The sequence below is a fragment of the Lepidochelys kempii genome, chromosome 24 (genome assembly GCF_965140265.1).
Source record: "Lepidochelys kempii isolate rLepKem1 chromosome 24, rLepKem1.hap2, whole genome shotgun sequence".
In the NCBI taxonomy this organism is placed as follows: domain Eukaryota; kingdom Metazoa; phylum Chordata; order Testudines; family Cheloniidae; genus Lepidochelys; species Lepidochelys kempii.
The window spans coordinates 7,308,672-7,333,174 of NC_133279.1; the positions used below are offsets into that span (position 1 = coordinate 7,308,672).

Sequence of the window (24,503 nt, forward strand, 5' to 3'; positions counted from 1 at the left end):
TTAGCAATACTCATATTAAACACCAAATGAAAGCTATATTGAGCAGAATTCTACATGTAAACAGCAGGGAGGTGATATCTAAAACCGCTCCTTTGGTTCACTAAATTTTCTCCTTTTTGGCACTGCATCTTGACTAGAGGAGAGTTCGTACTGATGAACCTACCAAGAGAAAATAGATTGCATTTCAGATCCCTGTATTTCACAAACCATGGCTCTTTCAGTTGTGTTAGGTATCTTAACATGGAAAAAGAACTTCATAACAAGAATCAACTATATGAAACATAAAGCTGTTCAAAGAATATCTAATCCTTCCAATGACATATGTGCTCACGATTGCAAAGCTTGGGATAATATTTTGATAGTAATCAGTTAAAGTACAAGAACTTTCTCATGTACTATTGAAAGGAGTTTAAAAGTTATTTATGATCTAAGGACAAAGGCTCTTTTGTGACGCTGCTTCAAATGCAAGTAAACTTTTCTTAGAAGTTCCACTTTAACATCTAAAGCTAATGGTAAGTAGGTAGTACACATCATCAACCTGTCAAGACACAGGGTTTGATTCTGATTACACTTACATTAATTTTCACTGATTTAACTCCACTGACTGCAATGGAGTTACTTCTGGTTTATTTAAGTATAAAAGAAGACCAGAATTTGGCCCTCAGTCTTTACTTAATTTGTTGTATTCTTTCTTATCTAAAGTAATAATGTTTGTATATCTCTAACCTTAAATAGTAATAATAATGAAAGGTTTATTTTCACAGACAGATACAGAAGTAGTAACTATGTACTTATCTCCCTTTATTCTGTTTTCCCAATAACAAAAATACTGAATGAGGTTTTGGGGTTGGGATTAGAGAATGCTCATTTAAAACTGTTATAGTGATAAACAGCATCTTGAAAAATCACCAGAGCTTTTTGTTTCATATTATGCATTTTATTTTCCATTTAGAGATATTTAATGCTTGCCACTAAATGCACAAAATATAACAACAAATCATTTTGCTTTCTGCATGCAACTTTAAAACTTACAAGCTTTTCAGACTCAGACCAAGTTCTCTTCTGGGTTTCTTTAGAACAGTTAGCTACTAAACGATTTTTGCAATGTTCCTGAGCCTGATTTTCACCAACCTTTACAGAAAGAAATTAACTATTAGTTTTAGAAGAAGACTGCAGACAGCTATAAAGCAACACACTGTGGATGCTATTGCTGTTCCCTAACCTGTGTTAAAAATTAATTAAGAGCTTTTCAGACTTGGGACAGGGAAGGCATGATTTTTCTTTATCTTGACATGTAATTTCCTTTCTTGACTGTAAATGATGAAGGCTGTTTCTTTATCTACTGAGACTGGCAGCACTTCTCCCAGAACTCTTATGAGGAAAAGTAATCCATATACAAGATCTAGTCAGGGGACCAAGGGTGAAGTGGCCATGCAGGCATACTTATGTACCCCCGGTCCACTGTGGAAAGCGTTTCTATACCAGCCCCATACAGGCCAGAGCAGAAGGCTGCAAGGGACTCCGGCCAGTAAGGGGGCCAAAGAATCCATGTTTACATGGATCAAGTGTCCCCCTAAATCTTACAAACTAGTGCAAGGGGCTAAGGATACTATTTCAGCCATAGGCTTATAGCCACTGAGAGAGGAAGGGCACATGGACCACAGAACAGCCCTGTACTATGCCCCTGGGCTGAGGGTGGCTTGAGGTTTTCACCGCCCAAACTCCTGTTCCACTTCTATAAAGCACAAATACTCAGGCACCATGTAGGTGAAGTGGATTTCAAAACTTTAGCTACCACGCATAAGCATGAATATGCAAGTAATAATGTTTTTTTCAAGATATGTAAAAATCACACATCTGTGATTAGAATTCTGGCCCAGTATTTTATAAGAGATATGGAACAATACATTGGATTAAGTTCTCACCTAGCACAGGTCTGGCAGAGAACATGGCCAAGTAAAGAATACAAATAAATCCTCATGAATCCCTCTGAAACTATACAATTAAAAACCACACACTTAAGTAACTTTTAGAAATAGGCATTCACTTTTTGACATTAGAAATACAAAGGTGTTGTTCATATTCCTAAAATAAAAAGAGCTAAAAAAATAATCTGAAGTGAATTCTGGTCCCAAAGAAGTCAAGAGGAGTTGCCATTGACTTAAATGGGACCAGAATTTCAATCCTGGACTGTAAATTGTATTTAAGCACATGTTTTCATTCTGTATTTGGAATAGAAAGAGTTTGTTGTTTAAAAAAAAAAGGATACTGACTGTGTTGCTATGAAATATTTTTCCACTTCTTGTCCTGCCCTCTGACACATCAAGTTCAGATGTCTTAACTGCTAACTGATCAACCTAAAATGGAAAATTAGCATTATTTCAACATAAGAATCCTCTTAGAATTAAGAGGCAAATTAGGATACATAGAGCTCAATCATGCAAGATGCCAAGTGCTCGCCTGCCCCAATCCATCACAGTACTTAAGCATGTGCTTAACTTTAAGCACAAGTCGTCCTATTGAAGGCATGTGCATAAGTACCAGCGCCTAAATCAGTGCCTCAATTTTTTTCAGTTATAGTCAGTCACTGGCTATTACCAACGGGTCAATTTGAATTTGAGCCTCAAGGATCTGTAAGAGAAGTACTCCTGTTCTGTATTTGCATGTTACTACTCTCAGTGTTGTTTTCAGAGAGTACAATATGAATTGTCACGATTACAACACCCAGATTTACCTTAGACTTCCATCAACATTTCAAAGCAGAGATTTCTACTGAAGCTAAATGACTATTATGAATGTGACATACTTTTATGAAATTAAAGCCAAACAGAAATTTTTCCAGATGGTTCTAAGTGGTTGTTGATGGGAGTTCCCAGCCTAGAGATTCCATTTGACAGTGTTTCCTTGAGTCCATCTCCTCGTATAAAGAGTTGGAGGGTGTTATATTGACAGCAGAATATGAATGGATTCGTATATGTTTTCTAATTAAAATCTATTATACCATCTTTGGAATGTTGCCAGGCTGGGCCTTTTGCTTAGCAAGAGAGACTTGAAATCAGTCACAAATACTTTTATATTTAAAGGTTTGACTACTGCAATTCTTTACTTGCAAATGCAACCAGTAAATAGGTTTGTCAATGTTAAAAAAATAAGTTTCTAGAAGGAAGAGTCTTTATTAACGATGCTTTATGATGATGGAACTCCCTTCCTTTTCTGCTCATATCGCCCAGTCTGTCAGAACTTTTAAAACTGAAGAAATAGCTCTTTGCTACTGCTTTTAATTGATTTTTACAATTTTGAACATTTTAGTCATATTTTATTGTAAAACATGTTGTTTTACAATAAACAGGACAAAATATACATGCATTTTATTGTTAATAATTATAGCTATAGCATTCAATAACTTTATGTAGAGAGTCGCCATACATTAAATTAATTGCTCAAGAGGTCTCAAAATTCAAAATGTTAGTTTGAATAATAAAGAAACTTCACAAAACCCTAGGAAAAGTATTTTAGGAGTAAGACTGGAAGAGAATATAGCTTTTATACCTGAGAATGAGAAACAGGTTTATTCTGGCTTTCTTCAGACCTCGTAAGTTCATTTTCTTCACAAGTTAAACTTAATTCTGTGAAAGGTTTGTTAAAACATGTTCTAATATTAACAGCATTTTTACATTTTTTTTTTTTAGACATCAGGGTGATATGCATATAATAAATGTGACAGCCAGACAGACAGGATAGCCAGACACTTGGAAAAGGCTCTATTCTGCATGCAAGTAACTATTAACATTAGTGGGAATTACTGTGCCTCATGTCTTTAGCTCACTGGGCCTCATTCTCATTTACACGAAAGCCCCTTTACACTGACAGAGTGCTGTAAAGGGGCATTAGTATAAATGAGAATCAGGCCTACTATCTCCTGTTATTGGAAACAGGCACGTAAAGAGACATACTTATGTCTGTGTAACACAGATTTATACAGAATGCCCTTAGAACCTGTGGGCTTGATTCTGCAAACTTGTACTTATGTAAGTAGTCCTTATTAATAGTCCCAATGAATTCACTCACATTAGTTAGGACGAACTCAGAGATTAAGCATTACAGGGTCTTGCAATCAAACTGTTGAAAACTCATGACCAGAGCCGACAGGTTTCTGCTGAACTGATTTTATGATTAAAATGTTAGAGCTAAACCTTGCTCCTATCGACTGAAATGGAATCAGGATTTGGCCCTTATGCTTTGTGCCAAGAATTCTGCATCACAAATTTGCAATAACAGGTAGTTGTCTGTTTTACTTCTGTAATGTTTCAGGGGGAAAAGTATTTTTTTAGGTAAAATCTCAAGTGATGTAGTACTCTTCTATTCTAAATATTTAACCTATTTTAACTGATAAGATATAAATAGAACATAGCAAAAATTCAGAATAGAAAAATGAAAAGTGACTTAAAAGAAAAAAGTGACATAAAAGAAAAGCATAGCAAATATATTACTAGTACTGTTGTGGGTTGAGCTAAAGCTTGTTATAATCAGGGCATAACCACCAACTTCATCCAGGTGGCTGAAACAACAGCAGTAGCACCCAAAACACAGGCAAATGGGAAAAAATTGAGTAGAAGCTGAATCATGTGGCCCAAGGGGTTTCAAATGTAAGGACTCAGGTTTTGATTGGTTGAAATGTTTTGGAGAGAGAGAGAGAAGGAGGCAGTGAGACTAGAGACCCAGAAGAAGCAAGAAAGCCAAGCAGACAGTGCAGAAGTGCTGGTAATGTGGCCCGAAGAGACAGCTATGAGAAAAATCTTTTGGGGGCATAGAGTGCTGGCTGGAAAGGCAAGTTTTGAATAAAAAGCAAAGGAATTGTCTCCTGCTGTTTAATTCCCACAGAGTTCAGGGAAACAGGACTTTATGTATAATGTTTGTAAAGAAACAAGAAAATCTCTGGCTCTATCAATTTCTTCTCCTAATGGAAACAACATATAGAGGCCTGAACTTTGGCTATCCTATGGATCAAAAGGGATAACGGTATTAAACTGAGTGTAGAACTATATGTTACATAGTCTACTTCTCATTTCAGCAACATAGGAACCAGGTAGCAAGAGCTGAGCTGTCCTGAACTGTATATTTATTACCTCCAGCTTTTACAGATGTATTTGCATTATTCTTAACTTCCATTTTATTATCTGCGACAAAATCTTCCTATGTAAAAAAAGAAAAAGAAAGAAGATATTTTAAAATTTTATATTGGATTCTTAATGGAATAAAAATAATCATATAAAAACATTAAACTGAACTAATTAGAGTTGGCCCTAAACTGCTAGGAGAAGGGCCCATGTCTTCAATCATGGCATCGTGTAATTATTAACACAAAACCTTAACTTAGTGATCAGGACACGCACCATCCACCCAAAATCTTAAAAGCATGTAAATAGGAAGTTAAGGGAAATTTTCTTATATTCCTTGCCACTTTTATATTGCCTACAAAACTGCCAATAACACACTCCAACACTCCATGAGATATTCATTACCATCTCCAACCAATACCAAATACCAATCTGCACTCATCTTAAAACTTTAATGGCAACCTCTTACACTCCAGTATTAACAGTTGGGCACATGTGACTGTCATACATTCCATGCCTGTGGGAAGTTAACCTGCCTTGGTTTTTGCTAAGGTTGCTGTCAAATAAAAACTTCGTTGCAACTTTAAATATGGCACAGCTATTTTTCCACAAAAAATAGTTTAGTCTGTGCTCAGGATTACAAATAATAATTCCTCATGTTTAGGCCCAAATCTTGCAAATGGTCATGCATGTAACATTATTCATGTGACTAGTCCAGAGGAGGGCAAACTACGGCAGTTAGGGGTGGAGGGTCCAGGGGCAGTCAGGGAGAAGGGGTGGTTGGATGGTGCAGGGATCCCAGGGGGGGCAGTTAGGAAGGAGAGGGGAGGGTTGGATGGGGCGGCGGGGGGCAGTCAGATGGGGCGGAGGGGTTGGATAGGGCAGCGGGGGGAAGTCAGAGATGGGGGTTCCGGAGGCAGTTAGGGGACAGGGAGACGGAGTGGTTCGATGGGGCACAGGTCCCGGGGGGCAGTCAGGAAGGAGAAGAGGGGTTGGATGGGGCGGCGGGGGGCATGAGTCCTGGGGGGGCCGTCAGGGAACAGGGAGGGTTGGATGGGGCAGGAGTCCCAGGGGGGCCATCAGGGGGTGAGAAGCAGGGGGGTCGGATAGGGGGCGGGGGCTGGGGCACACCTGGCTCTTTGGGGAGGCACAGCCTCCCCTAACCGGCCCTCCATACAATTTTTGAAACCCGATGTGGCCCTCAGGCCAAAAAGTTTGCCCATCCCTGTCCTGGTCCATTAAGTTCATTTATGTTAATCATGTGCATAAGTGTTTGCAGGATCAACGCCCTACACAGCAAGAAAATCCAAAGTTAGACACAATCTCCCACCTACTACTATGATGCTGCACAAAATTTACCAATGCTAGTAACACTATATGTCAGTTTAGGATATAAAATGAAGTATAATTTGTTCAATTAAAATAACTGGGGAGATGATTTATAGACAATGTAACTGAGTTGGAATTTATCCAGGACACCATGACTATCATATACTCCCTTCCATTTTATGAAACATTGTATGGGATTTCAGATTTAAAAATTTTATTAAAGCTAATGTTAAAAAAAATATATAACACATAGGTTGCAAAAAAAGTGTCTGTACATCTAGGTATAGTGCTTACATTATCCACACCTATAAAGTTAGTTTCTAAAAGTCATATGATACATAGAGTAAATAATCAGCAATAACCCAAATTTAGGTGAATGGATTTAACAATACAGTTTAGATATTAGAATCCGAATACTTGGGTACATCACTCATGAAAAGTTGTACAGAGATTTGGTTGTGGAAAGCAAAATATAACAATGAGTGGAGATTGTCCCTCAGTAATTGAGAATTAGGTAGGTTGTCCATTTAGAAAATACAATCCATGAGGAAAGTATTTCAGTTACTTTCCTGATGGCACTTCTCATCGGCAACTAAAGATACTGCAGCCCATCAGCACCATACTGTTGCACTAGTTCAATGTAGATCTCTATTATGAAAATAAAAATAAACTGATTGCTCCAGTTTGAGCAGTAAAATTAAGAAGAGAAAAAATCTAAACGACTGTATGTAATTTTATCTGAATATCTTTGGCAACTGAATGTTTTATTAAAACTTTGCAATAATGGACAATATAAATGGTTATTGACCCTTTCCAAGAGAGTTCAAATTGTAAAACATTTTAGATATAAATAGCATGTAGCAAGGTCTGAGCCCTTACATTTATTTGCTGGTCCTGTTCTTCTGGATCATCTTTGTCTAGTCTGATTAATTGCGTAGGCACCTTAGAGTCTCCTTGCTTTAGCATGTTTTTATCAATATTTTCCATTCGTTCTTTCTCAGTTGTCACTTTAACTTTCAGCATATGAAAAGGGGTTGGCACCTCACCCACATTTAGGTAAATAGGCTCTCCCTCAAATATCATTGTGTCACAATCACCCTCTTTAAAACCAGGAGGCTGGTAATCAGGTGGTGTAACTGCAGAAAATAATTCAGGAAATATGCTGTTATAGGATGAAGTGTGTTCTTACTCTTGGGGAAAAAAATTTATATGTATTTGAATGAAACAGATTTTTTTTTCCTTTGAACAAAGAGCATTACTCCAAACCACAGTCTTTTTATTTATTTTGTTCCATTTTTTATATTCCATATTCAGTTTGTAGTAAATAAAACCTATTTTTCTACACAATAGAAAAGAATCTGATTAGAACATTCAATATGCACAAAAAGATAACCTCAAAAAAACAATTACTGTATAAAACTGATATATTTAAAAAATTTAAGTTACAAAAACCATTTAAGCGGTATACAAAACTAGGTCTAACTTTCCCATCAAGAGTTTGGCCCTTATTTAATCTTTGAAATACACTCCTGTGTTTTCCTTAATAAAAATGCATCATGTTCAGAATGCTTCTGAAAATTTCACACAGTCAAATTTCTCACTGTTTTAATTTCCAAATGAACATACTGAGCTGCAGTTTTTAAATATGGAAGGTGAAATCTTGACTCCACTGAAGTCAATGGCAAATCTCCCAATGATTTCAATATGGCCAGGATTTTACCGCAATAACTCTGAAAATTCAGGACTATGCAGAAGTAAACATATATGAGAAAGCTAACATCTGTTTACCTTTAACATTCATAAAAATTATATGAAATGCTGTTTCAATCATTTTAAAATATTTATTTATACACTAGATAAATCAAGATAATGTGGAAACAGTACCTTCATCATAATAAAAAAGCTTCATAGTCAAGCAGATATCATTAGGTAAAGGGCCCAGATTCTGCATCAGAACATAAATCTTCCGAATGAGGAGAATACTTGCTTTCTTGGTGTCTGTACATGTGATGTTGGAATCATTTCCTTTATTCTTACTAGGAATGAACAAAGTATTCAGATCTTTTATGGGTACGAAATTGTTTCTAATGTTATAAATATACTGTTAATTACTTATAAGTTACTATAAATATTTCAGGCAAGTGAATATCACACTATTAGCTAGGTAAATCTTCGTAAAGTAAATTAGACTTGTGCATTCTCAGCACATCTTAGGATCAAGTCCTAAATCAGGGGCTTCAGCTAGTTATGAAACCCACTACTGTACTTTATTAGAGAGAAAAGGCAGGTGAAAGAAAATCTTTTATTGGACCAACTTCTGTTGGAGAGAGAAACAAGCTTCGAGCCACACAGAGCTTTTCTTCAGGTCAGGGAAAGTTACTCTAAGTCAGTGTCACTGCAAAATGCAGGGTGGAACAGATTGCTTAGCATGAGTAGTTAGCACTCTGACTGCACACCACTAGTTGTCACCTCCCCCAGCCCCACTGAAACTCATTTGGGGTATCCTCAACTACAACCCATACTCAATGGGGATCCCATCCTGAAAGAAATCTTTCTTGAAGCCCCACTTCTGGCCTTCAAACTACCCCCCCAACCTCTCCAAGCTCAACAGAAGCAAGCTCCCCACAGACCAATACACACCAACTCAAAGCGGCACCAGACTCTGCCAGAAGAACAGATGCAAAACCTGCAAATGTATCTCCACTGCTACAAGGATCAACACCCCCCACAACATAGACCCCTACACATGCCTATCACAATACTAGATGTGGTATACTTCATCCAGTGCACTAAATGCCCCAAAAACAACTATGTGCATGAAACCAGACAATCACTATGCTGTCAAATGAACTCACATGGAATGATAAAAGACAAAAACACCGTATCACCTGTGGGTGAACAGTTGTCATAAAGTGATCACTCTATATCTGACTAGGGCTGTCAAACAATTAAAAAAATTAATTGTGATTAATCGTGTGATTAAAAAACTAATTGTGATTAATCGCATTGTTAAACAATAATATAATACCATTTATTTAAATATTTTTGGATGTTTTCTACATTTTAAAATATATTGATTTCAATTACAACATAGAATACAAAGTGTACAGTGCTCACTTAATATTTATTTTTGATTACAAGTATTTGCACTGTAAAAAAACAAAAGAAATTGTATTTTGCAATTCACCTAATACAAGTAATGTAGTGCAATCTTTTTACTATGAAAGTTGAACTTACAAATGTAGAATTATGTACAAAATAAACTGCATTCAAAAATAAAACAATGTAAAATTTTAGAGCCTGCAAGTCCACTCAGTCCTACTTCTTGTTCAGCCAATTGCTCAAACAAGTTTGTTTACATTTGCAGGAGATAATGTTGCTCGTTTCTTGTTTACAATGCCACCTGAAAGTGAGAACAGGCATTCTCATGGCACTGTCCTAGCCAGTGTAACAAGATATTTACATGCCAGACGTGCTAAAGGTTCATATGGTATGATGGGATAACATGATTTTGGTAAATAATTGATCTTTAAATATTCATGGTAAATAGGCCCAATGGCCTGTGATGGGATGTTAGATGGGGTGGGATCTGAATTACTACAGAAAATTCTTTCCTGGGTATCTGGCTGGTGAATCTTGCCCATATGCTCGGGGTTTAGCTAATCGCCATATTTGGGGTCGGGAAGGAATTTTCCTCTAGGGCAGATTGGAAGAGGCCCTGGAGGTTTTTCGCCTTCCTCTGTAGCATGGGGCACGGCTCACTTACTGGAGGATTCTCTGCTCCTTGAAGTCTTTAAACCATGATTTGAGGACTTCAATAGCTCAGACATAGGTGAGAGGTTTTTCGCAGGAGTGGGTGGGTGAGATTCTGTAGCCTGCGTTGTGCAGAAGGTTGGACTAGATGATCATAATGGTCCCTTCTGACCTTAGTATCTATTAATCTATGTCCCTTCATGCTTCAACCACCATTCCAGGGGACATGCGTCCATGCTGACGATGGGTTCTACTCAATAACAATCCAAAGCAGTGCAGACCCACCCATGTTCATTTTCATCATCTGAGTCAGATGCCACCAGCAGAAGGCTGATTTCCTTTTTTGGTGGTTCGGGTTCTGTAGTTTCCACATCAGAGTGTTGCTCTTTTAAGACTTCTGAAAGCATGCTCCACACTCCGTCCCGATCAGATTATGGAAGGTACTTGAGATTCTTAAATCTTAGGTCAAGTGCTTTAGCTATCTTTAGAAATATCACATTAGTACCTTCTTTGCGTTTGTCAAATCTGCAGTGAAAGTGTTCTTAAAATGAACTACATGTGCTGGGTCATCATCTGAGACTGCTATAACATGAAATATATGGCAGAATGCAGGGGAAACAGAGCAGGGGACATACAATTCCTCCTCAAGGAGTTCAGTAACAGATTTAATTAACACATTATTTTTTTAACAAGAGTCATCAGCATGGAAGCATGTCCTCTGGAATGGTGGCCAAAGCACAAAAGGGCAAATGAACGTTTAGTATATCTGGCACGTAAATACCTTGCAACGCCGGCTACAAAAGCAGAAGCGTTGCCAGCAGATCGAGGGAAGTGATTATTCCCCTCTATTTGGCACTGGTGAGCCCATATCTGGAGTACTGCATCTAGTTTTGGGCTCTCCAATACAGAGAGGATATGGACAAATTGGAGAGAGTTCAGCGGGGGCAACGGAAATGATTAGGGGGCTGGGGCATATGATTTATGAGGAGAGGCTGAGGGAACTGGGATTATTTAGTCTGCAGAAGAGAAGAGTGACAGAGGATTTGATAGCAGCCTTCAGCTACCTGAAGGGGGGTTCCAAAGCAGATGGAGCTCGGCTGTTCTCAGTGGTGGCAGATGACAGAACAAGGAGCGATGGCCTCAAGTTGCAGTGGGGAAGATCTAGGTTGGATATTAGGAAAAACTATTTCACTAGGAGGGTGGTGAAGCACTGGAATGGGTTACCTAGAGAGGTGGTGGAATCTCTATCCTTAGAGGTTTTTAAGGCCCAGCTTGACAAAGCCCTGGCTGGAATAATTTAGTTGGGGTCGGTCCTACTTTGAAAAGGGGACTGGACTAGATGACCTCCTGAGGTCTCTTCCAACCCAAACTTCTGTGATTCTAAGAAGAGCGCAGCATTATCTCCTATAAATGTAAAGAAACTTGTTTGCCTTAGTGATTGGCTGAACAAGGAGGAGGATGAGTGGACCTGTTTTACATTGTTTTGTTTTTGTACACTTTTTGATTTCAATTACAACACAGAATACAATATATATATGAACATGTAGAAAAACATCCAAAATATTTAATAAATTTCAATTGGCATTCTATTGTTTAACAGTGTGATTAAAACTGCAATTAATTGTGATTAATTTTTTTACTTAATCGCGAGTTAACTGCGATTGACAGCCCTACTTTCTACATTTTTAATTATTTGTCTTAATATATGGAAATTCCTAAATCTAGACAGCACTTTTTAAAAGTACTAACCCCAAACTATCTCTGTGTATGCACACTTGTGTAGGGGAAACCAGAAAAGGGCAGACAGAGGGCACTGTGAAATCCGTACATTAACTAGCGTACTAAGTAATATATCCTGCTAAAATGGTAATGTACCTTCAAGATAGGTACATCTGGAAAATATGTTTCCTTACTGAACTTAATCTTAAGATTCAGCTTCCAAAATCAAACAACCAGTAAGAAATTACACCAATATGTTAGCTCAACCTATTCTAGAAAGATATTGTTAATTGCATAGCAGAGAGAAACCAGGAGGACAATACCTGGTGAAATCCATTACCGGCCCATTGTTGGTGTATTTGAATTTGAACTGATAACATTCTGTAACTGTCTAAACACAAAACACAGTAATTATGGATCTAACACATACAGTATCAATTGTTAAGAAGTGAAATACGATATTGTTTCCTGTTTCCGGAAATATACTAGCCTTGCTTGCTTTTTAAACTGATGTCTACATGTCAAGCAAAAGTTATAATCCATCGTTACAATGACATTTCCATGGATTATAGCAGTGGTTCTCAACCTATTTATCATTGTGGGCCACACTGTTACCTTGGCCACAGGTTGAGAACCACAGCGTGCCCCTAAACCTGCCCAGCAGACCCCAATGCCCCAGCCTGCCTACAGACCCCTCCACAGAGTGGGACCAGGAGCAGGCCCCTGGCGTGGGGCCGCAGGGCAGCCCCTACCCCCCTGACGCCGCCACGCAGCAGCCCTGAACCCGGACCCCGCTTGGCAACAGGACAGGGCAGCCCCGAACCCGGACCCCACCACATGGGGCAGGGCGGCCTGGCAGCCCCGACCCTGGACTCCACTGTGCAGGGCAGTGCAGCCAGGATCCCGGGCATGGGGGCTGGGACCCCGGATCCCACTGGGCAGCCAGAGCTCTGGACCCCGTCGTGTCAGGTGGTGGAGCAGCCTGCAACCCAGACACCATGGGTCCAGCGGCCTTTAGCACACAGCTGGACCACAGCTGTGTGCTAATTGGGCTACATGCAGCCCGCAGGTTGAATACCACTGGATTATAGCTTTCTAATGTCATAATGAATCATTCTGACTTTTTTTATGCACGGCTTATTTATACAATTGTTGTCGCCATCAAATAAAATCAATGTCAGTAGTCTCGTCCTGCAGTCAAAAATTAAAAGAACAAACACAAGTTTGAGCTGAAGTTTTTTAAAGAAAATTTTCAGTTCAAAGTCTGTAATATTCTTAGTCACTGTCCAACAAATTTCATATACACCATACAGCACTAGGGTGACACCCAGTGGCTAATAAGATTATGTTTTGCTTGAAAGAATTCATGGAATTTACTGTAAAGAATTAAAAAGAAACTCCTGAGCTGTAGCTCACAAAAGCTTATGCTCAAATAAATTTGTTAGTCTCTAAGGTGCAACAAGTACTTTTCTTCTTATGAGCAGTTAATTCCATAATTGTTCACTATGGGATTTTTTGCACTTTCCTTTGAAGTGTCTGGTGCTGGTTACTGTCAGAGACAAGATACTGGACTAGATATCAGGTATGGCAATTCTTGTGTTAGGATATAACTTCTTTAGATAAATAATAGAGTGCACTTGGACGAAATGTGAAATATTCTATCTGCCTGTATATGCAAATTTTAATGTGAATGTTACTATCATCAGTCAACCTTAAATATTATATTAAGCTTACCTGAGGGTCTTCTGCATGGGTGTAGACCTATATTTTAAAAATAAATAATATAAATATGAGAATAAAATAAAATAAATACAGTGTATATAAATATACTTATTTTGAAAATTGTGTAAACATTTTAAAGATACTTACTGCTAGGACAACCATTCTTAGCTGTTTAAAATATAATTAAGGAAAGAAAAACAACAAATAAATTAAAATAATCCTGCATACCAATTTATAGTGCAGATTCAAAAAAACAAAATAACAAGTGGAAATTAGGACTCTGGTTTAGGAAAACATGTTTACATCCATCTCTGTGTAACAAAGGATATATGCATGTGCTTAACTTTAAGCAGATGCTTAAGTACCATTGACTTCAGTGCTTTGCTGAATAGGAATGCTTTCCTGAATCAGGGCATCAGAAATTTTTCCAAAGCCATATATCAGTTATCTAGTGCCAAATCCTCAGATGGTATAAACTGGGCAGAAGTCTTTACCACCAAGACTTATGGATCACATCCTGTGAGATGCCGAGCACCTGGAACTGCCATTAATTGTCACATCTGGCTAAATTGAAGTTATTTTGTAAACAGTAGCCCCAAAACCACAAGAGGCAGCTATTAGAAGTATACAAATACACGTTACAGTATATTAAAATATAACAAAATTATACTGGAAGACTTACATATTTTTTCTGCAAAGCATCATAGCATCCTAACATCCTGCAAAAATCAAATAATATTGTCTATCTACTACTAATTACCATTTTTATTTGCTTCTGATTACATAAAAATTCCCACAAAACAAAAAAATTGTGTCAAACCAACCTGATAGCTTTCTTTGACAGGGTAACAAACCTTGTGGATGGGGGGAAGCAGAAGACGTGGTATATCTTGACTTTAGTAAAGCTTTTGATAGTGTCTCCCATGACCTTCTCATAAACAAACTAGGGAAATGCAACCTAGATGAAGCTACTATAAGGTGGGTGCAAAACTGGTTGGAAAACCGTTCCCAGAGAGTAGTTATCAGTGGTTCACAGTTAGGCTGGAAGGGCATAATGAGTGGGGTCCTGCAAGGATCAGTTCTGGGTCTGGTTCTGTTCAATATCTTCATCAATGATTTAGATAATGGCATACAGAGTACACTTATAAAGTTTGTGGACAATACCAAGCTGGGAGGAGTTGCAAGTGCTCTGGAGGACAGAATTAAAATACAAAATGATCTGGACAAACTGGAGAAATGGTCTGAAGTAAATAGGATGAAATTCAATAAGGATAAATGCAAAGTACTCCATTTAGAAGGAACAATCAGTTGCACACATACAAAATGGGAAATGACTGCCTCGGAAGGAGTACTGCGGAAAGGGATCTGGGGGTCATAGTGGACCACAAGCTAAATATGAGTCAACAGTGTAACGGTGTTGCAAAAAAAGCAAATTCGCAGGAGTGTTGTAAGCAAAAACACAAGAAGTAATTCTTCTGCTCTACTCCACTCTGATTAGGCCTCAACTGGAGTATTGTGTCCAGTTTTGGGCACCACATTTCAGGAAGAATGTGGACAAATTGGAGAGTCCAGAGAAGAGCAACAAAAATGATTAAAGGTCTAGAAAACATGACCTATGAAGGAAGATTGAAAAAATTGGGTTTGTTTAGTCTGGAAAAGAAAAGAGTGAGAGGGGACATGATTACAGTTTTCAAGTATGTAAAAGGCTGTTACAAGGAGGAGGAAGAAAAATTGTTTTTCTTAACCTCTGAGGATAGGACAAGAAGTAATGGGCTTAAATTACAGCAAGGGAGGTTTAGGTTGGACATTAGGAAAAACTTCCTGTCAGGGTGGTTAAGCACTGGATTGCCTAGGGAGGTTGTGGAATCTCTATCATTGGAGATTTTTAAGAGCAGGTTAGACAAGCACCTGTCAGGAATTGTCTAGATAATTAGTCCTGCCACAAGTGCAGGGGACTGGACTAGATGACCTCTCAAGATCCCTTCCAGTTCTATATTTCTATGAAAATGAAATTCTTGGGTTTGTACTTCTTAATTTTACCACTACAAAAGTAATTTTTCATCCTGTTGATAATAGGCCACTTTAATTGAATTGTCTTTACCCCCTACTTGGTAAGACAACTCCCATCTTTTCATATAATACTATATAGATCTTCCTGCTGTATTTCCACTCCATGCATCTGAAGAAGTGGGTTTTAGCCCACGAAAGCTTATGCCCAAATAAATTTGTTGGTCTATAAGGTGCCACAAGTACTCCTCGTTGCTTTTGCTGATACAGACTAACACGGCTACCACTCTGAAACCAGTCTTATATACAAGATACTTACGAATACATATTCAGCTACATTTTTTTAAAAGCTGAACTCTTCTTTTTTGTCAAGCTTAAGAACATAATCCTCAAATTTAAAAGTTACAAAAATACAATAGATGTAATGTTAATGAAAATATTGTATCCCAACTTCGACCACTAAAGAATGAGGGCACTTTGGGCAGTCATTTATACCAGTGAAAATATTCTGATTTGGTAGCATTTTACATCCACGTTGTACTGAAGAAAATGACTACAACATAAGATGCAGAGCAACAAAGAAACAGGTCCTGAGAGAACCGTGAGAACAGGCAACAGTGGAAATAGGGACACACATTCTTGGCATGAAAATAATTTTTGCATTAACTTGTTTTACCCCAGTTCAGCAGAATGCTTATGGATGTGCGTAACTTAAAATGTTAATCATCCCATTGGCATCAAAAAGACTACTCGCATGTTTCAGGTCACAAACATGCTTAAATACCTTGCTAATATGAGTCCCAAGATCGTAAATCTTTCCATAAAACCAAATGTTCAAGTTAAGCCCATTACATGGTACTGAAATGTATAAATTCTGATTTTTCAATGTGCAAAGTCTGTATACCAAAACAGTATATACTAAGCATTAAATACATCAAATGACCATTACTCACTAACAGTGAGCGAACAATTTTTCTTTGACTAGAGAGCTAATTTTGAGATTTGACACATTATAATACTGTTATGTATGCTATAGAATCTACGTACCATTTCACCAACTGAGTGGACCCAGGACAGTTCTTGTCTTCCCTCAAAATTTTGACACAGAGGTCTGAAACAAACAAATAAATTTTAGTTAGAAATGTACAGATACAACACTAAAAAAATTACGTTAGCTTAAATAAGCTCTCTAAAATTATTTGTCACAAAAACAGAGAAATATCTTAGGTCAAAGGAATCTGAGAAACAGTATGTTACCATCTAGATATCTTGTTCCATAGGCACATTCTGGAAAAATTCCTCTTAGGTAAGTAATGCAGGATACTGATACTGCTAGGAGTCTCTTCACCAATATCAAAGACTGCTGTTCAGTACATATTTTATTAGGAAATGTTACTGCACTCTAAAATGTAAAGAGAAAGAGAGGGGAATAAATCTCCAGTATGCAGGGGGGTTTATTTTCATTCACTTGCCTTTCAAATATTGAAAACAAATAAAATGTTTTCTCACTAGCCAAATGTACACAGGTCTACTAATTTTATTTTATTTTAATGTTAAAGGAACTAACATGAAGCATTTTTCAACAAATAATCTCCATCTTTCTCTTGTTCACCTCCCTTGTTGAACATAGAATCATAGAATATCAGGGTTGGAAGGGACCCCAGGTGGTCATCTAGTCCAACCCCCTGCTCAAAGCAGGACCAATTCCCAGTTAAATCATCCCAGCCAGGACTTTGTCAAGCCTGACCTTAAAAACCTCTAAGGAAGGAGATTCTACCACCTCCCTAGGTAGAACATCAACATCAACATGTTCTCCCTAGGTAGAACATCATCTATGTTATGCTATGAGTCAACAGTGTGCCCTTGTTGCCAAGAAGGCTAACAGCATTTTGGGTCGTATAAGTAGGAGCATTGTCAGCAGATCGAGGGACATGATCATTCTCCTCTATTCAGCATTGGTGAGGCCTTATCTGGAGTACGGTGTCCAGTTTTGGGCCCCACACTACAAGAAGGATATGGAAAAATTGGAAAACGTTCAGCGGAGGGCAACAAAAATGATTAGGGGGCTGGAGCACATGATTTATGAGGAGAGGCTGAGGGAACTGGGATTATTTAGTGTGCAGAAGAGAAGAATGAGGGAGGATTTGACAGCTGCTTTCAGCTACCTGAAAGGGGGTTCCAAAGATGGATCTAGGCTGTTCTCAGTGGTAGCAGATGACAGAATGAGGAGTAATGGTCTCAAGTTGCAGTGGCGGAGATTTAGGTTGGATATTAGGAAAAACTTTTTCACTAGGAGGGTGGTGAAGCACTGGAATGGGTTACATAGGGAAGTGGTGGAATCTCCTTCCTTAGAGGTTTTTAAGGTCAGGCTTGACAAAGTCCTGGCTGGGATGATTTAGTTGGGGATTGGTCCTGCTTTGAGCAGGGGGTTGGACTAGATGACCTCCTGAGGTCCCTTCCAAACCTGATATCCTATGATCATCACTATCATATAATGATAGCCTCCAATTGTGTAAAGAGTAACACTTTAACTTTTTGCACTGTAAATAGTTCTATTGACTTGAATGTGAACATTCACTGTTCATAAAGCACATGCTTAACTCTTTGCAAATTGAGGACCTTAGTGTTTAACTGAACCCTGTGATGTTTTACAACTGTGCATAGTTCAATGAGACTACTTATGGCAATAAGAACTGCTCCTGAATAACTTCTGTTTATACAGGAACAAATTATATGAATCTGAAATACTTTTTTCAAGTTTAATTAGCTGCAGGGGTAATTTTGGGCAATAAAACAATCCTAAAAATAATTACTTTGTATTCCTGACTGCTGAAATCAACTGTGCCAAAAATACACTGAAATAAATTGAACCATACCATAGAATTTCTCTGCATCTGGGCAGTTGCCATATTGTCAGTCTTTTCCTATCTGTTAATAAAATTGGAATGTTAGTTTGCACTCTGATGACACATACACATGTAGATCCTGTCCATTCAGTTTTCAGAACACAGGCTGAGATCCACCAGGGTATTTAGGCTCCTAGGTTCCACTGAAATCAATACAAGTCAGGAGCCTAAATGCAAACCTTTACTTACGTGAACAATTTTTATTCATGTACGTAATCCCATTGATTTAAGTGTGACTACCTACGTGAATAAGGATCACTCATGGGAATAGAGATCTACAGTCTTTAGCCTGGTTTAAGTACACACTTCAGCTGACAGAACTATGTCAGGGGTGCAATGAATGCAGGCAGAATTCCCTAGCATAGACACAGCTATACTGGCAAAATGCACTTTTACCAATATAGCTTGTTTTGTTCAGGGGAGATGATTTTACTAATGGTACAAAATACAGCTGTGCCGGTATAGCTGCATCCACACTAGGTACTATCTACACTAGAAAATTAGATCAACTCAGCTACATCACTCTGGAGTTTGAAAGATCCAAACCTGAGTGACATAGTTAAGCCAATCTAGGTCCCTGTGTAGATACTGCTAGGTTGATGGAAGAATTCTTCAGTGGACCTAGCTACTGCTTCTTAGTGGGGCGCATTAGCTATGCCAACAGGAGAACCTCCTCTGTCAACATAAGTAGTGTCTATGCCAGTGGTTCTCAACCCGTGGCTCACTTGCAGCCCAATCAGCACACAGCTGTGGCCCATGTGACATCCTCAGGGCCACACAGGTGGTGTATATATATTATGTGGTTGCAGTCCACATAACACACAGACAGCTGCATATATGGCCCACAACGATAAATAGGTTGAGAACCATTGGTCTACACTGTAATGTTTCAAGTGTGGCCAAGCCCTAGAAGTGCTTTGCCAGCATAGTACGCCAGTAAAGGGCTCCTAGTGTAGTTGTCGCCTTAGGCCTGGTCTACACTTAAAAATTAGATCATCCTAGCTACGTCGCTGAGGCCTGTGAAACATTCCACATCCTAAGCTGGGGTGGACAAACTTTTTGGTCCGAGGGCCACATCTGGGTATGGAAATTGTATGGCGGGCCATGAATGCTCTCAAAATTGGGGGTTGGAGTGCGGGGGGGTATCCAGCTGGGGGTGCAGGCTCTGGGGTGGGGTTGCGGGTGCAGGAGGGTGCTCTGCACTAGGACCAAGGGGTTTGAAGGATGTAAGGGGGATCAGGGCTAGGGCAGGGGGTTGGGGTGCAGGAGGGGGGAAGGGGTGCAGGCTCTGGGCGGTGCTTACCTCAAGCAACGCCCAGAAGCAGCAGCAGCATGTCCCCCCTCCAGCTCCTACACGGAGGCGCAGCCAGGCAGCTCTGCACGCTGCCCCGTCCGCAGGCGCCACCCCTGCAGCTCCCATTGGCCACAGTTCCTGGCCAATGGGAGCTGCAGGGGCTGCGCTTGGGGTGGAAGCAACATGCAGAGTCCCCTGGCCGCCCCTATGCCTAGGAGCTGGCGAGGGGGACATGTTGCTGTTTCCAGGAGCCACACGGAGTGGGGCAAGTCCTAGGCGGGAGCTTGAGGGCCAGATTAAAATGTCTGGAGGACCGGATGTGACCCTCAGGCTGTAGTTTGCCCACCCCGGCCCTAAGCGCTCTAGTTAGATCAGCATAACCACCCATGCCCAGCCCTGCGCAGGTTGGCAGAATTCTGCCACTGACCTAGCTACCGCCCCTCAGGTAGGTAGATTACCCACACAGATGGGGAGAGCCCATTCCCATCAGCATAGGGCACGGCCACACTACGGTGCTACCCGCAGCTGTGCCGCTGTATCTAGGGTGACCAGACAGCAAATGTGAAACGTCAGGACGTGGGTGGGGCGTAATAAGGGCCTATATAAGAAAAAGACCCAAAAATCAGGACTATCCCTATTAAATCGGGACATCTGGTCATGCTAGCTGTAGTGCGGCCATGCCCTTAGGACCTGGGTTTCTGCTTTAAAGGGCTCCTTCGGCGTCAGACGCTGCCCTAGCCAAAACAGACGGGGAAGAGACTCACTGGCCCAAGGCAGGACTCTGCAGGGCCCAAGGAGCCGGGGTGGGGCAGTGTGGGGAGTCTGAAATTAGAGGAGTTACGGCCAGTGGGGAAACTGAGACCCATGGGTGCGGGGGGCCAGGGAAACACGGGTCGCACCTCGTTGGAGCAGACGGGGGAATCCGAGCCGCCTCATGGGGCGCAACGCGCCGCGTACGCTGGCCCGGGAAAGACCCGCCCTTGCCTGGCCCGCGCTAGTGCTGCCCGGCGGCCGCCGCTCCCTGAGCCCGCCCGCGCCGCGCCGCGCCGCGCGCACAGTAACCGTCCCCTGCCCCGCCCCCCGCAGGGGCCCGCGCGCCGACCGCTTTCCCGCCTTTTCCTCTCACGCTGTCGACGCGCGCGCGCCTTCCTCGGAACGGGGGCCGTGTGCATCGTAACCGGCTCCCCCCCCCCACACACACACTCTTTCCTTGCGCCCATCAGGGGGCCGTGTGCAAAGGCTTCAACGCCTCTTTGCCTTACACCTCAACTGACTTCAGCGCCGCTGATCCCTCCGCGAAGGGCCCTGTGCCAAGCGCTGCCTACCCCAGCTCCTCCCGAAGCTCCCTTCTCACCACGCCCTGGGGCTAGGGTGCACAGCCTGCCGCCTGTCCCTATGGTACCCTTGTTCCCCCACCTCCACTTTGTGTGGGGCCACGTGCAAAGGCTCGTCGCACCTTCTTCCCCTCACACTTTTGCCTCCCCACTACCCTAGGGTCACATACATAGGCCTGGTCTACGCTGAAAAATTAGATTGCCCGAGCTGCATGGCTCCGGGCCGTGAAAAGTTTCGCGCCCTGTGCTCTGATTTAAGGTCGCCCTAACCCTCTGGCGCAGCCAGATTAACCACAGCAGTGGGAGAAGCCCTTCCACCCATGCCGGAAGTGCCTATGCTATGGCGCTGCAGGGGCACCGCTGTGGTGTGGACAGAGCCAAAGGCTCGTTCTTTTTCTTCTCATGCTATCGCCTCCATCTGTCTGCCCCGTCGCAGCACGTGCAATGGCTCTTCCTCGTGCCCCATTGCCTCCCATCCAGCGCCACTTGCAACACGCTTTCCCCCATGGCCTCCTGCACCCCTCCTAGGGCCATGTCCAAAGACTCCACACCTTTCCCCTTCCCGCTGCTATCCTAGACTTCACAGAGGCTGGCCTGGGGAAGGGAAACTGGGGTTGCAGTTCGCTGGAAGAGGGGGAATCTGAGCCCACTCATGGGGATGTGTGTAAAGCACAGAGCCATTAAAACACCCACACTTGTGTAATGGTATTAGACTCATATTCTGTAATAGTTACAGACTGTAGGACGAGAGGGTCATAAAAACATTAGATCATATTGGATAGTCCCTCTCATAGGGTGTATACACGATAGGACAGACAGACACAAGGACAGCCTAATAAATATGGCAATTTCTGAGGGAAAGTATTAAGAGAGGAATATATTCCATGTTGTTTTTTCATCGTTCTGCATTTCTTTGCCAGAAATGGAATTGGGGGGTTTTTTAAACTATTTTTGTGACCTGTATTTTGAAAAATATTTATTGTGCAATATTTAAAAAACAATAACATCTAAGTTAAAAATTTAACTAGCCAATTATCAAGCCTTGTCTTTCAGGTTTTGCTTTTATTTAGTAAAAAAGGACAAAAATATCAAAGTTTCCACAAATAAGCACTCTAATTAAGTGTCCTTTACTGTCCTGGTGCTATCTACACAATATTGTACCGACACTGATCACCACAAACTAAAGCTTCTGTGGGAAGTAATGCATGCAACATCTTACAATCCAATAGCAATTGCCTACATAGGAAAGTAATATTAGATGCTTTCCTAATATGTTTTTAACTTCTTTTAACGAAACAAGGAGAACCAGTATCATGTGACTAGTTGGCTGAAGTAGTTGGTGTAGATGATTTTCTGAAAGCAACTCTAGGCTGGTTAGGGAACATGAAAGCAATATGTCAAGAGGGCTATAACTAGCACTCATGAAGTTTTATAGCAAGCAAAAAGAAAAGGAGTACTTGTGGCACCTTAGAGACTAACCAATTTATTTGAGCATAAGCTTTCGTGAGCTACAGCTCACATAAATTGGTTAGTCTCTAAGGTGCCACAAGTACTCCTTTTCTTTTTGCGAATACAGACTAAACACGGCTGTTACTCTGAAACCTGTCATATAGCAAGCAGTGATTCTTCTTACAGTAGTTTTTTGTTCTTGCATTTGACAGGTCTTTTGGGGTCCATCAAGTTTGTATGATTCAAGACAGGACTTATTTATTGAAGACTACAGTTCTTTGGGGAACTCAGAACAAAATGAATTTAAAAGCATGTTTGACTCTTCATTCCTGCCCACCAGGATTAAGTCTATTTTTCACATCAGTGGATAGCTGGCAAATGAAGCTATTCCACAAAGGTTGCCCCTGTTTTTTGCCATCCGGATATAACCTTGATCACCCCATCTGGTTCCCCAGCTGCAGAAGAGAAACAAAAAATATATATGTGTTTTTATATATAATGTTAAATCTTAATACAGGTTCCCTGGTATTTTTTGTTTTGGGAGGGGGGGTCCTATCGACTTTTTATAGTATGACCATCTTAGCAGGGCAAATCTTGTTACTGCTGTTCCTGACACAAAATTTAATTGTTACAGTTCCTTTTCAGTTGTGGCTGAGTGGAAACTAGAGATGCAGAGCACTTTTACAGATCAGAGTCTGAATGTTTTATAAAAGGAGAGGTCTCCATGAAAAGCAAGATTTTAAATTAAGCATAAATAAGCCTTAGCAAAAATAAAAGTGTGCTCCTAGAACTCAGAATCTCTGAAACCATTGCACACTAGAAGTGTATTATAAATAATAAGAAATACAAATAAGCATACCCAGAATTCACTTTGCAGATAGGGATGTATCAATAAACACATAATTGTTATCTTTGTCAGAACACAGATACCCTGTTAAAGCTCAATAGTTGGGTAATGGTAATAAGCTCACATCCACACTCAAAGAAAGACTAAAAATGGGGAAAAGACTTCCACAACCTTTTTGAAAAGAGTACCGGGCATGCCCATTAGTTTCATAATTATTATCTGTCTGGTTTGCATTTGAGAAATTTGCAGAATTATCTCATATTTTACTTCAGACCCACACAATGTATTTATTTCCTCTTTGCAGGCCACTAGTCCAGCAATACATCAAAATTATTACGCATTGGAAATCATTTAAAAAACATAATGTCAGAGTTCAGGGCCAAAATCTAGGTCTATAATAAATCATATGAATACATGTTTTTGTAATTGAAAAAGTTCAGTGAAATTTCAAGTAAAATTAAATGTATACACTTGTCTTCTGGAATGAACTATTCCTCTCTGTTTTTGAAACTCAAAGTCTTTAACCTTGTGCTGGTCCATGAGAATCAGAAAGCAAAACTGATTAGAGAAAGGGAATGAAATTAACTAAACTAGTTTGTGTCAAGCTGCCTGTCATGTGCAAAACCTAAACAGAATTAATAGTGAAAAGTAAATTAGAATTTTAAAATATTCTTTTATTTTTAATAATCAGAGATATGGCTAACAGAACAGTTAAAGACTTTTAAAACATATTTTATTTATTTTGATGCTGTCCTTGTAAAGTACTAAACCAATTCTTTAAGATGAAATTATATTTTAAAGAATTTTTAGTAAAGGTATTTTAATTAAAGAAAACTCATCCTTACCTGTTTTTGACGAGCCAGTATGGCACACCTTTGTCCACACAATATCCCACAACAAGAACGGCATGGTTTAAACGTGAGGAACTGCATTCTGAGTCGTAGTACACACCTGAAAATGTTTTATTTATTTATTTATGAAACAGCAGTGCCCAGAAGCCCCAATCAGGAGCATTGTGCTCCTGTG

The 24,503-nt window shown here is 40.2% G+C and overlaps 2 protein-coding genes across 3 annotated transcripts in view; both read right to left on the minus strand.

Moving 5' to 3' along the window:
* Positions 1 to 18,556, minus strand: HORMAD1 (HORMA domain containing 1). The gene is made up of 14 exons (XM_073322450.1): positions 18,524 to 18,556; positions 16,905 to 17,049; positions 16,695 to 16,758; positions 14,323 to 14,359; positions 13,788 to 13,808; positions 13,653 to 13,679; positions 12,242 to 12,309; positions 8,331 to 8,482; positions 7,326 to 7,582; positions 5,127 to 5,193; positions 3,550 to 3,626; positions 2,274 to 2,357; positions 1,033 to 1,131; positions 1 to 159 (listed from the first exon to the last, which is right to left on the minus strand). Exons 1-14 carry the CDS (start codon positions 18,554 to 18,556, stop codon positions 79 to 81), a joined length of 1,212 nt encoding a protein of 403 aa, XP_073178551.1. The 3' UTR covers positions 1 to 78.
* The window catches only part of LOC140902415 (cathepsin K-like), a 16,670-nt gene continuing 10,690 nt past the window's right edge, over positions 18,524 to 24,503 (minus strand). The window contains exons 8-9 of one of the 2 annotated variants that reach the window (XM_073322453.1): positions 24,323 to 24,428; positions 18,524 to 18,575 (exon numbers count right to left, since the gene is read on the minus strand). In XM_073322453.1, the coding sequence (XP_073178554.1) occupies positions 18,572 to 18,575; positions 24,323 to 24,428 (110 nt within the window). In that variant the 3' untranslated portion in view covers positions 18,524 to 18,571. Of the gene's footprint in view, positions 18,576 to 22,885; positions 23,086 to 24,322; positions 24,429 to 24,503 lie in introns of those variants that run through there. The other variant, XM_073322451.1, reaches the window with a different exon arrangement.

Coding starts and splice junctions, on each gene's coding strand:
- HORMAD1 (XM_073322450.1), bottom strand. CDS start 18,556: ATGGCAACTGCCCAGATGCAGAGAAATTCTATG. Junction 17,050..18,523: donor AGATGCAGAGAAATTCTATG/GTATGGTTCAAT, acceptor TTTACATTTTAG/AGTGCAGTAACATTTCCTAA. Junction 5,194..7,325: donor AACAGGACCAGCAAATAAAT/GTAAGGGCTCAG, acceptor TTTTTTACATAG/GAAGATTTTGTCGCAGATAA.